At 42.7% G+C, this 15,506-nt stretch overlaps 2 protein-coding genes across 2 annotated transcripts in view; one reads left to right on the top strand and one right to left on the bottom strand.

The window, feature by feature from the left end:
- The first annotated feature begins 2,327 nt into the window (after positions 1-2,327).
- Positions 2,328-7,901, top strand: chek1 (checkpoint kinase 1). Its single transcript, XM_017417963.3, has 14 exons — positions 2,328-2,468; positions 2,547-2,615; positions 3,631-3,745; positions 3,914-4,022; positions 4,270-4,334; positions 4,418-4,487; positions 4,580-4,768; positions 5,468-5,572; positions 5,886-5,969; positions 6,193-6,259; positions 6,354-6,522; positions 6,645-6,776; positions 6,853-6,954; positions 7,466-7,901. Exons 2-14 carry the CDS (start codon positions 2,551-2,553, stop codon positions 7,559-7,561), a joined length of 1,368 nt encoding a protein of 455 aa, XP_017273452.1. The 5' UTR covers positions 2,328-2,468; positions 2,547-2,550; the 3' UTR covers positions 7,562-7,901.
- A 54-nt stretch (positions 7,902-7,955) lies between these two features.
- LOC108236903 (V-set and immunoglobulin domain-containing protein 10-like 2) overlaps positions 7,956-15,506 on the bottom strand; it is a 9,577-nt gene continuing 2,026 nt past the window's right edge. The window contains exons 2-12 of the mRNA XM_017417962.3: positions 14,743-15,126; positions 13,662-13,937; positions 13,303-13,578; positions 12,374-12,661; positions 12,033-12,290; positions 11,664-11,954; positions 11,207-11,560; positions 9,289-9,411; positions 9,181-9,205; positions 8,974-9,074; positions 7,956-8,235 (exon numbers count right to left, since the gene is read on the bottom strand). Coding sequence (XP_017273451.1) covers positions 8,096-8,235; positions 8,974-9,074; positions 9,181-9,205; positions 9,289-9,411; positions 11,207-11,560; positions 11,664-11,954; positions 12,033-12,290; positions 12,374-12,661; positions 13,303-13,578; positions 13,662-13,937; positions 14,743-15,126 — 2,516 coding nt within the window. The 3' untranslated portion in view covers positions 7,956-8,095. The remainder of the gene's footprint in view (positions 8,236-8,973; positions 9,075-9,180; positions 9,206-9,288; positions 9,412-11,206; positions 11,561-11,663; positions 11,955-12,032; positions 12,291-12,373; positions 12,662-13,302; positions 13,579-13,661; positions 13,938-14,742; positions 15,127-15,506) is intronic.

The raw sequence follows: 15,506 nt of genomic DNA, 5'->3' as shown, positions 1-15,506 counted from the left end.
CAGAGAAAAAAACTTCAAACTGGAGCAATGTGCTTTATGGTTTTTATCTAACAGATCTGAGCAAAAACAGAACAAAATCATCACCCAAATTAAAAATTTAAAAAAACTTGTGACAGCCTAATGAGGTCAGGTTACCACTCTGTCCTGCGCCTCCTGGCCACGACCTTTATTGACTTTTAATTCTGGATTTTCCACCATTAGACACACCGTCTTATGTTGCATAAAAGAGTCATTGTGAAATAAAGACAAAGTACAAACTTTTGCTTCATTGCTTCCCGAAAACCAGAGAGGCTTGTTTGTTTACCTGTTGATTCAGTTACTGATTGAACCAGAAGAAGAACCAGACTGAACTTTTTATTCTGGTCTTAGTCAGATGATGAGTCAAAAATACGAGACATGTCAGTGAATGTAAAGTGTTTTCAAAATAAAAGAAGAAAATCTTTAGTTTAGTATCTTTTTATATTATTATTATTATTATTATTATTATTATTATTATTATTATTATTATAGGTTTACAAATTCTCCATTACCCCCTACTGGTCAAACCTGGTAAGACTTCACCCAAACTGACCTGTTTACTGTTCTGTTTTGTTTTTCTTCCATAGACATGCATTAAATCACATGTCTGTTATTCTAGGAGCTGTCAGCAGAAGCTTGTCATTTTTAGACACTTTTAAGAATAATTTAAGACAAATGTTTAAAAGCCATGACACAGATCAGAACAAAGAAAAATGTTTGGTTTGTTAAATTTAACAAAGCAAGGTTCCTCAGACGACTGCACGGTTCTGACTCTGTTTTCTGGATCCAAACTGTTTCTTGTTACTGTCTTCATTTGGTCCGCAGCTGGGAAATCATTTGGTTTATAATCTTTACAGGCTTTATCACAATGTATTTAAGTTACACAAAGGGCCAAAATTTAAAGCATTTTAAACCAATAATATAAAACTGTGAAAAACTGCACATATCTGTCAACATGTTGGAGAATTTTATCATATGTCTTATGGCTTTTATGATACTTTATTGCTGAATTATTAAACTGTAATTTTGTGACGTTTTTCCTTGTTTTCTGTCCTACCTGGCCGGCTCTCCTTGTGCTTCTGGAAGAACAGTTATGATGGTGATTTAGAGGCTTTTATCCACTCTCTAATAGACTGGGAATGGTCTGTCGGATGACTCAACAGCTCTTCACGTTTTGGCAGAACTTTGAGGCTTCGGAGGGAGACGTACTTCAGGATGCTCTGGTGTTCGGTTTGTGACGAAATGGGAGAAATTCCTGTGGTGCCAAGAAAGATTCAGTAAGCTTATCAGTGTCTGTTCAAAATTCAAGCAAAAAGGAGTTTCCCAATTACACTTATCACACTAAGCAACCATTTTTAGGCACTAATAATATTTATTTTATATTAAACAAAAATTGTGGTTAATGGGAAAGTGTTAGAAATGCAGTTTAAATTATGGAAGGAGAAAAAAACTCATTTCTAAAAAAAAGAAATGATACTGATTGAGTAAAGGATGAGCAGGAAGTAGGATTTTGGGTCTATAATAAAGATTTAAAACAAAACCAAACAAACAGGGAGGCTTCTGAATTTATGATGGAGTTTACAGCAATCTGGGCCCCTGGGTGGATTGTGGAGAGTTTCCAGTCGTTTGCAGCGACTCTGGCTTCTCCGGAGGCAATGAATCTGAGGCTAGTGTTGATTTTATTGGGAAAAACATTATTTATAAATCATAATGTTGAATGCAAAGTGAGAGCTTCACAGGTGACAGCAAATGTGGGAACTGAAGGTAAGTAAAGAGCATGTAACGCTGAAAAAAACATTTACTTTTACAGGAGTACAGAGAAATTTCACTCCCAGTTGGTTAACAGGGGATGTTACTCTGTAATCCATTTTGGATTTGTTTTGTTTTGGCAACCTTGATGGATTGGGAATAAAAAAAGAGCCTTATAATGCCGTCCATCAATCTGTGTCTCCTAAAACTGGCACTATGATTCAGAGGGATGAACAGCTGACCAGGTTAAATTACCGAGGATTGTAGGACTAATTATGGGCTGACCTTGATGAAGATCTTGATGGGAAGATTTATTGTATGAGCAATTAGATAGATAGATAGATAGATAGATAGATAGATAGATAGATAGAAAGAAAGAAAGAAAGAAAGAAAGAAAGAAAGAAAGAAAGAAAGAAAGAAAGAAAGAAAGAAAGAAAGAAAGAAAGAAAGAAAGAAAGATGAAAGATGAATTATCTGCGTACCACCACCTGACCTGCAGGGGGCAGCGTTCCGCCAGTGCCGCGTCTGGTCTGCCGGGACTGAACAAAAGAAGAAGAAAACCCAGAAGTGACGACCTACCTCTCGTTAAACGTCAAGGCGCCAAATTTATTCTCGCAACCCTTCGCTGCCTCGGACACATGGAGGAGTTGGACTAACTTTTAGGGGATCGCCGCCTGTGGGAAGCACAGCAGGGCTTTGGGGTGAGAGAGTTGTTTTGAAGCAGCTGAGCCGCCATGTTTGTTTCTGTAGCATTTAACAGCTGTTTCTGTTTCCTGCAGCATCATGGCGGTCCCGTTTGTGCAGGACTGGGACCTGGTCCAGACTCTGGGAGAAGGAGCCTATGGAGAGTGAGAATCCTCCTATTAATATCTGCATAACAAAGCTAATAACAATAAAGTATTTCCTGTCCGGACATTAGCATGTGTTGCTCCTGTCAGTGTTGTTAAAACCAACCCTGATTTCCTAATATTTATAATCTTTTAAAGTAATTTTGATCAGAAGTTCTCCATCAAGGTTTTTCTTTTGACCTTGGCTGCTTTTTCACTAGTTTTGTTTATTCAAATTTTTATATCCAGACTATGATGTGATGCATTGTGTGCTTTAAAAAGATTAAGAAAGCGGACAAGTAAAGAACAAAACAATTAAATGACTGCAGCAAATGGAGTCTCTGAAAGTCATCTGGTTTAGAAATGGAAACAAAACCTGACACAGAACCTGAGAAATATGAAATCTGATATAATCATTGGCGTTATGACAAGTTTTCAGCTCGTAGCGCCACGAGAATCACCTTTTAGGTGCTCCAGTACTGTTTTCTGACTGTCAGACTGTGGTCTTCATGGTATTTTTTTAATATATTGAACCAAGATAATGTGAATAAGATGTGGGTTTTTTTTGTGACAGGCTGCGAACTGCACAGTGCCTCAATTTTAAAATGCTATTTTGCTTTGTGTCGTCGCAGCACAGCGACACACTTCGAGTTCAGGAGCCTTTTTATGAATGTTTCGTAGATCAGTGTTAAGTGGAAAAAACATTCCTCTGAAAATAATCAAAAACTGGAATGAAAATGGGGTTTCTCGAAAGACAAAAAGCAGCCGAAACGTAAAGGAAAAAAATGGAAGACATTGAAAAACCCAGATAAAACAACCCATCAAGACCAGTATAAAAGATTACAAAGAGTTAGAAACAAAACCTAAAGAAACGAGAGCTGTAGTACTGTATATCGTATGAACCTTTGACACACAGTTTAATAAACACATATTTATAAGGTTTTCCTCACCAGTGTTCAAAACCTCCTTGTTTTAACCTGTTGGCGTTCCTTCCTGCGTGCGTTACGCTTCGTTTGTTGTGTTCTTGTGGCGTCAGAGTGCGGCTGCTGGTGAACAGACAGACCGAAGAGGCCGTTGCTGTGAAGGTTATCAACACCTCTCAGTCCAAGGAGTGCGCCGACAACGTCAAAAAGGAGGTCTGCATCCATAAGGTAGGCATCCATAAGGTTTTTTTTTTTTTTTTAAGCTTGACGTGACTTTAGCTTCTTTCTTTTACTGTTTTGATTTTGAGAAACAGACTGAGTTTGTTTTGATTTTTAGGTGTGTATCAACATTTTCCATAAAGCCCCTACTTTGTGATTATTTTGTTTGTTTGTTAGCTGCTCAACCACCCCAACATTGTGAGGTTTTTTGGTCATCGGAAGGAGGGGCCGAGTGTTTATCTGTTCCTGGAGTACTGCACCGGAGGAGAGCTGTTCGACCGCATCGGTGAAACGCCAAACGCTTTTTCTATAAAAGGATTTTCATGCAGCAGAATTTAGCTTTTAAACAGACTGTAATTGAGACAAACCTCTGATTTAGAGTTTCAATAATGCAGCTCTATTTTTTCCCCTTCCCTTTTTGGCTAAATATTTTATTATTTTTGTTATACATTGATGGTTAAATTTGACTCAACAGTAAACTCCTTGTCTGTGACTTTGGCTCTTTTTTTTTTTCCTGTTTTCTGTCATTTTAGAGCCCGATGTGGGGATGCCGGAGAAAGATGCTCATAGGTTTTTCCAGCAGCTAATAGCAGCCGTGGTGAGTGGATGACACTCGTGTGTAAATATTGATTCCCGCTCCAGTTTCTGGCTTATATTCATTTCTCAGCTGCTCCGTCACAGGAGTACCTCCACAGCCTTGGCATCACCCACAGAGACATAAAGCCCGAGAACATTTTGCTGGACGATAAAGGTGAGGCGGACGGGCTGTGCGTCGCTGCGTTTAAACGCTCCCGAGTATTTAGCCTGGCCGCGTTTGTAACAGCGCTGTCGTTTCACCTGCAGACAACCTGAAGCTGACGGATTTCGGCCTGGCCACCATGTTTCGGTTTAAAGGGCGGGAGCGCCTTCTGAATCGCCTCTGTGGGACTCTCCCCTACGTTGCTCCGGAGCTTCTCAGCCAATCAGAGTACAGTGCTCGGCCTGCAGATATCTGGGCCTGTGGCATCGTCCTAACCGCCATGCTGGCCGGAGGTAAGATCACTGAAGGTGCATTCTGACAGCAGGAACTCGAAACGGGGAACGCCACACCAGATGCTTTCACCATAAAAGTGGTCCTAATCGATGGTTCGTGCTTTTGTGTTCAGACGTTTGATTGGTGAAGTATATTTAGTATTGAGTGTGTCATGGCTGCAAAATAAAGAAAAGAAAGCATCTTGCATTATATTTATTTTGAGCTAAAATATACATGAATGTGTGACAACGTGTCCAACAGGTTGTTGTCATGTCGAAAAAGATTTTGGTGAGGAACAAAAAACGTTCTTCCTTACTCTGTTTCTGCAGCGTAACAAAGTTCAGGAAACCTTTTTAGCCCTACTAAAGCAAGAAGAAGCTTCTTTTTTAAGCAAATGAAGTTTATATTTGGTCTCATTTAGACTTTATGCTGCAGAAAAACTGCGGGGTAGTTTTTGTCGGAGCACTAAATTGTCCGTTCACAGGTTGTTTAAAGTTGAATTTCTGCTGAACCTGCCTGAGCTACGAGTCGAACTCGGGTTCTTGTTGCAGCCGAGCGTTGGTTTATTAGGCGCTCACTCAACTGCCGTCTTGTTTGTCTGGAGTTGGTGGGAAACAAGGGGCCGTTTTGTTGTGGTGCAGTCGGCCTTGAGTCGAGGCGGCACCACAGTGTGCAGTTTTTATGAGACTTTTTTTTTTTCTTTTTTTGTTTTTGTTAAGAGCTGCCGTGGGATCAGCCAACTGAGAGCTGTCAGGAGTTTTCAGACTGGCTTCAGAAGAAAACGTACCTACCTCCCTGGAAGAAAATACAACCTCTGCCTCTCAGTAAGTTTAAAGTTACAGCTGCGGAGAATATTCTTCCAATATTGTTTTCAGTTGAACAGTACGATATTTGCTTTTTACATAAAACAGTAAAAAGCCATTTTGTTTAAAATCAGTTTCCACAGCAGAAGAAGGAAAAAAAAATGTTTTTGACTAAGTTTATATAATTACAGCAGCAGTTGTCATACTGAAAAATCATTCTAGATTTTGGCATTTTAGTAATAATTTAAAAGGATATATGTACTTTATGCTTTAAGGTTTTTATTGTATATTTAAACGGAAGTTTTTTGAGTTTTGCTTCATCTTATTTCCTCAGGTTTGTTATCCAAAATACTACTTCCCGGTCCGGACGCTCGGATCACCGTTCCAGACATAAAGAAAGACCGCTGGTTTACTCAAGGCGAGTGCATTCAGTTTCAGATTCACACAAATAACGTAAACATGAAGAAAACGTGAATAAATGACAACAGAGAGACAGTTTTATCGTCTGCTGAGGTCATTTTGTGTTCCTGCTTTTCTTCCGAGGAGGAGAAATAAAAGATTTTAGTTTATTTTTCCGATAAATGTCTCATTTTTAAGAATCATTAAAAACAAATCTCTTGATTTTCTTTGTGTGGCTGCAGGTTCTCAAAGATCAGGAGGGAACAAAATTCTCCGAACCGATGTGGATCTTAAATCTCGGGCAAACAGGTGAAAACGTTGCGGCCATCTTGTTTTGTTTTTTAATTTAAACTCAGAGCTATAATCTTGTTCTCATCTGAAGATCCTCTTTCTCTTTCTGCAGCGACGACAGGATGCAGTTCTCCAGCTCTCAGCCTGATTTTGCAGCAGGTGGTTGGGAGGCCATGTTGTTAATCGGCCGGGGCGACGGTCAGGTCAGCTTCTCCCAGCCGACCAGACCTGAGCACATGTTACTGGGGAGCCAGATGGTCGGCACGCCGGGAGCCAGTCAGGTGATTCACACGGCCGATTGATTTATTTACCTGCGGGGTGTGCGTCCGTCTCAAACCGGGCGGTGAGATATTAATTTTTCACTTACGCTGTTTAAACTTTGCATCTCTCTCTGTTTAAAAAGTCCCCCTGGCAGAAGCTGGTGCGGCGGATGACACGGTTCTTCACCAGCGTGAACGCCGACGCCTCCCTGTCCGCCCTGAAAGACGTCTGCGACGGCATGGCGTTCGCCTTTAAAATCACCTGCGACAGACAGGTAAGTCTGCGCCGGGGTCTTAAGAACGGTCAGCGCGAGCCTCGCTTTCAGCTCATCAAACACCTGTGTCCTAAAGGTGACCGTGAGCACGCTGGACAAACGCAACAACAAGCTCATCTTCAAAGTCCATTTGCTGGAGATGAGTCAGAGAGTGCTGCTGGACTTCAGGCTGTCTAAGGTGGGTTGTGGGATCTCAGAAAGGTGGAAACTGTGCTTTCAAAACCTGTAACTTTTACTATCGAATAGGGTAATCCCTAAAAGCATAAAGATTTGTTTTATTTTATGAAAGTGCACATTTAAACTGATAACTTGTCCCATCTTAGAAGTTGAGATCAGATATTAATTGTTTTAAAACCTTCTTGGTTTTAAAAGATCTGAACTGCACCTTTAAGCTGCAAGAAAGAGGCTTTCTAACTGTGGCTGTGAAGCATTTATAAATGGAGCTCAGCTTGATTCAATTTTTCATAATCTCATTTGTTTGTCAGATTTAAGAACACAAATTTGGTACCCATATTTTTAATCTGAGTCTTTATCCCATAAAGGCTTTTAATTAAGACCCTCGCAGACCTCGTGTTTAGTCGTTAATTCGTCTGTAAAAAGGTCTGAGTTCGTTAAGATGGATCCACTGAGACGGTGTTGGGAGGATGTTTTCATCACCTCTGCGTGCGCGTTTGCTCATCTGTTTCCAGGGCGACGGTTTGGAGTTCAAGCGCCTCTTTGTGAAGATAAAACAGAAACTGGGCGACGTCGTCAGCACCCAGAAGGTTTTACTCACCAACGCGTGAGGCGCCACTGCAGACACACACACACACACACACCCACACACACACACTGTGGAGACATGAGCTGTATATATTTACATGTTCTGTTGTCATTCTCTTGAACAGAAACTCGTGTTTGTTGTTTGCACTTCTGTATTTGTGTGAGCACGTCTGCATCATGCCCTTTTTGTCTGTGACGTGTTTTTGTTTGTTTTTAAAGAAGCTGAATACCATCAGAGTTAAATGTATTTTTATTAAAGCGTACGCCTGTGTGTGTGCACGTCCTGAATTCGCCATTTTAAGGACTGACTCGTTCCGTTTAGGGTTTGTTACATTTTAAAGCTGAATAAATTCATAAAACATTCATGTGTGCTAAATGCTCTGTGATAAATCACTTTCCGTGGAATAAATTTAGTGCTTTTTTAAGACACAAGTGTTATTTTATGACTTGTTAATGCAAACCCAAAAGCCTCAGAGTTTAAAACAAAGACACAAGGGTTGGTGACAATCTGCTACAGGCTGAGTTCAAAAGTTTCTACAAAAGCCTCCGATCGTTTTTCAGCCTGTGGATTTGACTGTGATGGTGACGCTGACCGGCTCATTGTCATCTCCGGGGGGAGGCGCTTGGCTGGGGGTGGAGCTGGGGGAGGGAGTGGCACTCAGGGGGGAGGAGGCCCGCGGGATCGAAATGGTCGGACCTGGAAGAAAGCAAAGTTCGGTTGATGCTTTCTTCGTACTGTGAAGGTTGGAAAGTATTTCAAATTTTTGCTTCACATTCATTTCACTCGACAGATTCTTCTTAACTTTCTTTCAGCTAAAAGCTTTATTTATTCTCAATTTTTTGTTCAAATTTTTAAGTCGGCATCATTTTTACTTTGCCTACAAAAACCTAAGTTTAAAGGAAAAGCAAAACGCTGGTTTTCAATTTGGGCCTTATTTTACTTTTGCTTTTAATTGTTGGGAGTCAAGATTGTAATTTAATGGATCACTCCTAGTTTTAGTTATCTGCTCCACTTTTTAGCAGTCCGTGTAAATTTTGTCTGAGTACCACCAGTGGAACCAGAACCAAAGAACATCGTGTTGTTCCCACTCAGACGGGCCCGTTTTCCTTCAAACCGAGGCCCTACACCAGAGCCATCAGGGGAGTCTTTACAGTGTCTTTCTTCCTAACTTGGTCAGAATTTGAAAGATTTAGTTTTCTTCCTCATGCAGTATTCATTTAGACTCTTAAAATAAAGGAACCCGGGACAAATGTTGATTTTCTGCATAAAATAGGAGGAGTTATGAAAATGAAAAACAAGAAATTATCTGATTTTTAAATTTTAAAGTACAAAATTTTACAAAGGATGTTTAATCTGGTTTATAGTAGAAACTCTGGTGTGTAGAATCCATCTTTAACTCTCTATAAACATGTTTTTAGTGTGAGGTTCTCTTACCTGAACTGGATAATCCACCAATGTCCTCTGTTCCTCCCTCGGACCCTCGGACCATTTCATCCTCTGGAAAATTAATGTTCTCCCTCGACTGGCTGTGCTGCCTGAAAACAACAGGAGACATGAGTCTGTGTGATGTGTTATACATTTAAAAATACAAAAAGGTGTTTTTGTTTTTTCTCTAAAACGTGTCAGATTCCAGGTACTCACAAGCCAAACAGCATGTCGTGGAGTCCTGCGGGAGGAAGCAGAACGTTAGCGCCACGTCACGTTCCCGCGCTCTTGGCGGGGTGGGGCGTGTTTGTGTGCGGGACTCACGGGGATGGTCATGGCGGTTGCGGATGATGAACACGAGCAGCAGCACCGTGAGCAGCGCCGCAAACAGCATCCCGCCTATCGCCGCGCCGATCACAGCGGGGTACATGTTGGAGCGTGGCTCCGCTGCAACACATCACAGTTACACACATCGCAAAACTGCACACCTGTGGCGACACGCGGCTCAGACAGTGAGCGTCTTCTGAGCCCGTCAGGTACGTGAAAATGACTAAAGCGCTTCAAGTTGGACAAAGCTGAATACATGAGAGGTAAATGAGCCACCCAACTTTTCCAGCACTCACATGTGAAGGGTGTATTACAAAGCATGTTTCGTAAAAACCGTAATGTGAATTCTTATTTTTATTAACGCAAGTTTTCTCTTCAGGCTTGTTGCTCTTTCTGCATTACTTACGTTATCAAAAACCCAAGAGACATCCTAGAGATGCAAAGAGTATCAAAAGATTATGAAGACAAAAATGAGCAATGCTGCACAAGAGTAAAACAAGGAAAACTGCAGGGTTTTGTACCTAAATCCTTTTTATAAAAACATTTAAACACGATACTAAATAAGTCTATTTACCCTAATCAAAAAAATTAAAATGATAACAAATCTCTGGTTTTGGTCAAATCAAAGTAAAGTAAATTCTCTTTTTGTAAATGCAAAAGTACTTTAATCGGTGGTTTGTAAATTGCTTTATCATTGCTGTAAAAAAGGCAACAGTAAATCAGAATTGGGTACCATGCACTGTGAAAAAAAATACTGCTGAAGCAATCTAACAGACGCAGTTATTAATTGTAAGAGCTTTTCAGTTGTACAAAATAACTTAGTGATAGTTTAGCTTGTTTTAAATAAGGTTGTATGAAAAGACAATTAAAATGCTGCTCATAATAAACAGATCTTTGAACAACAGTCAGGAGGAAAAGTCTCTTTCTGACGAGCTAAAGGCTAGTCTGAGAATTGAAATAATAATAAAACAATTCATGGGGTGGCTGCTTTAATAATATTTACTTCACCGTCAGTTTCGCATTGCACAGTTACTCATTTAGAAGTCTGCTGAGATTTGAGAGCGCAGCCGACAGCTAGCTGTAGCACTTCCTGTGCAGCCTGGAGGACTTCCTGCTGAAATCTATAATATAATGGGTTTAGAAAATAGGGTTTTTGTGAACCACAAGGACATTTCGGAGATTTAAGAGAGCAGTAATTGTATTTATTTATTAGTCTTGGCCCATCCAGGACTAGCCATTAGCTCGTCAATCCAATCAGATATTTGCTCATAACTTTTCCACAAAACCCCACTTTAAAAGTTTTGAACTATCTCCTTAAGGTTTTTTTCTAATAAACCTGTTATGTTTATGCTAACAATATTTTTCTGCTGATTTAATCAAGAAAATACTGTTATTTTTTTTTTATTCAATTTTTCAAATTATAATAATCCAGCCAGATTAAATGATTACCATCGTGGCTCAGCACATGACTGAATAATCTTATTCTGTTAAATTTATCTGTTTGCTTTTGTAGTACACCCTTCTGTTGTACACATTTTTATGATGAATAAATAGTTTAAACTGAGGAGCAAACAGGGTCCGTTTTAAGGAAGTTTTAGAAACGGAAAGAGGTCAAAGGGAAGGTGAGGGGGTCCTGTCGCTGTGAGGTGTGTGTATGTGTGTGTGTCATTGTTTGCTTTGTGTTTGTGTGAGTCTTTCACCTTTGTGGATCACAAAAAGAAAGAAAAACAAAAACTATTAGCCATCAGAGTCATTACAGCAGCAGTCAATGAAACACTTGCTTCAATATTCTTTGATTAATCATTTAACTCACCTGTCACCCTTTAAAATTTTGTATTAGTTGTTCTTTCTGCTCTTAAATATTTGAATTATTCAGTTGTTGCCTACGTGACTGCACTCGGTTCACTGACTGTACCTGGAGTCTTTGTTGCAGAAGGATGGCCGACGGTTCGGTAGTTGGTGGGCGTGACGCGGAACCGGTAGGTCACGGTTGGAGTCAGCCCTCGCACCGTGTAACTCCTGACACCGGGGTCTTGGATGACGCTACGGTACCAGTCCTGGGAAGCGGCTCTTTCCTCCATCTGAACCAGGGAACCGTTGCTGCCTTCTTTCTTCTTTGGTCGTTCGGACACCCACTGGTGCTCCAGAAAAAACCCCGTCCAACCTCCGTCTGCGTCACTTTCCACCTGCCACTCCAGCGCCACCTCACTGCGTTTCGGGCTGCTGTACGTCACTCTGACCAGGGTCACGTTGGGTGGCATGGGGTGTTCTGACACACGGACAAGTCAAACACAGATAAGTACTTCTGTATAAAGCTTGTGTGTTACTAAACTTGGCAGGATGACAGGTGAAAAAGAGGAACGGGTTCCTACTCTTGACCACCAACGTGATGTTGATTTCTGCTCCTCCCACTGCGTTTGAAGTGGAGCATCTGTACTCGCCGCTGTCCTGCACCTCGTCTGCCTCTTTCACCGTCAGGTTGGCCCACGCAGACGTTCGCAGCAGCAAGTACTTGGAGGTGTCTCGGACGTCCACGCCCTGATTGTTGAACCAGGTGATTTCGTTGGCAGGAAGGTAGTTGGATCTCTGGCTGCAGGTGAGCTGCACGTCGCTGCCCTCGTACACGGACACGACGCTGCGCTGTGTCAGCAGCACGGGGGCCTCTGCGCGGAGAAATTAGTTTGCTTGTTAATAACAAACCACATCTTGCTCCTTGTGGGACGGTGACGAGGAGCACTGACCCAGCGTGAGGCTGCAGCTCTTTGCTTGAAGCAGAAGTGGGTGTTTGGCGTAGCAGGTGTAGGGATTCCCGCTGCGGGCGGTGCCATAGCGGAGGACCAGGATGTTGGAGTTCTCCTGTCCTCCTTGGCTCTGGCCCGCCGGTCCCTCCCACCACACCAAGGCTTTGGGGGCCCCTCCATCCCAGGAGCAGGACAGCATCAGGTACTGTCGAGTGTTGGTCACATAGGCGAAACACACCGGCTCTGCAGGAGGAAGATCTGATGCAGGAGAAGTCAAATATTAGAGCGTCCAACCTGTCTGCTGCTGAGGATTCCAGTCATGAAATATTTTCTGTACCCACATGTTTGCGTGCTGCACTGTGTCTGCCGACTCAGAGCAGGATGGGAGCCCACGCAGGTAAACGAGCTGCTGACAGGACTCAGGCTCTCGGGGGCCAACAAGATGTCAGAACCAGTTTGTGGATTGGTTCGCTGTCCTGCGTTGGCCTGTCCCCGTCCTGCTTGGATCAGGTCTCCGGTCCAGTGGAGGGACGGGGATGGGAAGCCACCGGGCCAGGAGCAGAGCAGTCTGAGAGAGGTGTGGTTCAGAGCTGGCTCCACAGAGCAGGAGGGGGAACCATCAGGAGGGTCTGCAGGGAGAACATGTAGCGTAACGGAGCAGGGATGTGTAAAATGGGGGTTTATTAATGTTTTTTCCTTTTAGGCTGTTTTCAGGATAAATCTTAAATCAAAAGGAGATTTGTTATTATAATTGACCGTCCTACTTGGCAATCTTTTCATGTCATTAGGTTGATCAACAAAAAGTATGTCAAAAAAAAGATTTTAAAAGTCTTTAGTTCATACCCTTAAACATGGTATGGGTACTAAATGGACAGACAAAAAAAATCATTAAAATCACAGACTTCTTCCAGCCAATCTACATCATGGCTGCTAACGTGATGTACCTGTCAGAGTCCAATCACCTTCTCCGACGCTCCAAACAGTAGATTAGGTCTGCAGCGCCTCCATTCTCTGCTGTTTGTGTGTTTGTGTAGGAGTATGTGTGTGTATGGTTTGAAGTCTGAGTGAGTGTATTAGTCTGGGGATCTGGTAATGGACGAATGAGCAAGAAAAGCAAAGAATCTTCCAGCAGAAAGGCAAAAATCAACACAGTTGAAAAAGTTTTAGTGAGGAAGGACCCCATCTGCAGTTCTGCATCTTGCAGAGCGGAGACAGATTAGAAGGTTGATAGAAGAGCCGAGGGGAGCAACAGGTCAGAGGTCACACTCACAGTAGACGGTCAGGCTGATGGTCTTCTTGGAGCGCGTGTTCAGGTAGGTGTTCTGTGCTAAGCAGGCGTAGTCTCCGGTGTGCATCCGAAGGACCTTGGTGATGGTGTATTGCGGCCCGGCGTACACCTGCGAGTTGTTGTAGAACCAGACGTACTGACTGGCGGGATTGGACTGAGCCTGACACATCAGTGAAACGGTCTCTCTTTCCAGAGCCGAGTACCCACGCTCCGTGATGCTGTACGGAGTCACGTCTATCCGGGGAACATCTGGACCGTCTGTGGAAACGGAGCAGAAATGCATCCAGTAAAAGACGCTTGCTTCCTTTTGGAAGGAACAGCGATGACTCGCCAGCACTCACAGATGGTGTCCAGCCACAAGCGGCTGGACGTCTCGCTGTTGACGGCGTTGCTGGCCACACAGCGGTACCAGCCTGTGTGGTTCCTGTTGATGTCGGTCACGTTGATCTGGTTGCCGCTGCCCCGTGCAAAGACCGTGACGTTGCCGACGCGCGTTTCATGTTGCCACACGTACTGGATCGGCTCGGTCCCGTTTTCCAGGTTGCACCGCATCCACATGGAGGACCCTTCCACTGGAGATGCGTCGCTCATCAGGAGATAAGGATTAGTGACTGGCACTGCGTGAAGACAAGGAATGAGAATTATAGCTTAATTATAGCTTTTAGCTACTGTTTTGCTGATTTTAAGCTTCTGTTCTGCTTGTTTTAACTTCAACCCGCTTCAAAGAAAGTCAATCAGCACTCAGCGTCCACACAGCATTTTTAAAATCTCAGTGGCTTTAGAAGGACCGAAGAAGAAACAAAATGATTGCCAATTCATGTATTTTTGATTGACTAGAGGAAATTGGAGAAAAACTCTCTTAACCTGAAGGAGCCGTGAGCTACCCGGCCCGCTTGATTGAAATACTTTTATTTTATGTTTGTTTTGTTTCCTTGATCCACCGTAGCTACAGTGGACTAAAGAGACGAATCATCAGTTAAAATTAGGGAAAAAAATTGAAAAAACTGATACATATTGCCATGAAACCTTCCCAACATATTAAGCACACCTGCCCATTTATCTTTAACTTCACGGCTAAAGTACAGATCGGTTGTTTCCTGGCAACATGTGCTGATTTGCTTCCATCCATCCATTTTTTTGTACCTGTTTCAGGTCTCAGAGAAGTCATTGATTGAAAGGTGAGACACACCCTTTGGCTGCTAACTTAGACACGTCTCCAACACTGAAATCTTTAAATCATTCAGACTTCTTTTCCTGCATTAGAAACCACAAAAAAAACTGATTATTATCTAGAGAACATAAATCACACGGTTTCCCATGTTGGCTGCTGGGATGGGCCCTCTGGGACAGCAGTAAAAAGTGGAATCCATCTTTGTTTCTGAGCTACACCTCCACTTGAAGCAGGAACGGGAAGCGTCTTACCTCTAACTATGAGGTGCACGTAGTAGTAGTAGACTTTGGGCTCCTGGTTGATGTCGTAGAAGGCCTGGCAGGTGAACAGGCCATGAGCAGCCAGAGGAACTTTGTCAATATTCACGGCCGCGCTGTTGGAGATGATCGTCAGCTGCCCGAGCGTCTCAGCCAGCTTCTGGACCACCGGTCCTTTCCCCAGATTATACACCACTGCTCTGATGGCCTCGGTGCCGGGCTTGGTGAAGCTCCAGATGTACATGTCGGGTACGGTGGCCCCGCACTCCAGGATCACGGCTTTCCCCACTACTCCGTACACATTGGCGTCCCGGTAAACCACCTCCCAGTTCTGATTGATCTCCACGGCCGCGGTCGGGACAGGATACACCGATATGCCTGCAAAGACGTGTGTGCGTGTGTTAGAGAAATGGAGATGGTGGTGTCGTGTGCCTCTGCCGGGGTTCAGCTGCAGGATTGATTACACTGCAAGATTCAAGAGGAGTGTGATTCCAAAATAGGTTTCTAGGTGCTTCTTTTACTCTTTACAGCCAAATTCAATTAGTTTTTCCTTCTTAAATGTTATATCCATCTCTTACTTGTCAGGAACTTTTACATGACCTTCCATTATACAGGTGCTGGTCATAAAATTAGAATATCATAAAAAAGTAGATTGATTTCAGTAATTCCATTTAAAAAGTGAAACTTGTATATTATATTCATACATTACATACAAACTCATATATTTCAAATGTTTATTTCGTTTAATTTTGATGATT

This window comes from Kryptolebias marmoratus, linkage group LG13 (assembly GCF_001649575.2).
Source record: "Kryptolebias marmoratus isolate JLee-2015 linkage group LG13, ASM164957v2, whole genome shotgun sequence".
In the NCBI taxonomy this organism is placed as follows: domain Eukaryota; kingdom Metazoa; phylum Chordata; class Actinopteri; order Cyprinodontiformes; family Rivulidae; genus Kryptolebias; species Kryptolebias marmoratus.
This window is presented reverse-complemented; position numbering and strand designations above follow the sequence as displayed.

Bases quoted from the DNA above. Each gene is read 5' to 3' on its own strand.
- chek1 (XM_017417963.3), top strand. From the start codon at position 2,551: ATGGCGGTCCCGTTTGTGCAGGACTGGGACCTGGTCCAGACTCTGGGA. The intron at 5,573-5,885 runs GTAAGTTTAAAG...TTATTTCCTCAG, and splicing joins AATACAACCTCTGCCTCTCA to GTTTGTTATCCAAAATACTA. The intron at 5,970-6,192 runs GCGAGTGCATTC...GTGTGGCTGCAG, and splicing joins AGACCGCTGGTTTACTCAAG to GTTCTCAAAGATCAGGAGGG.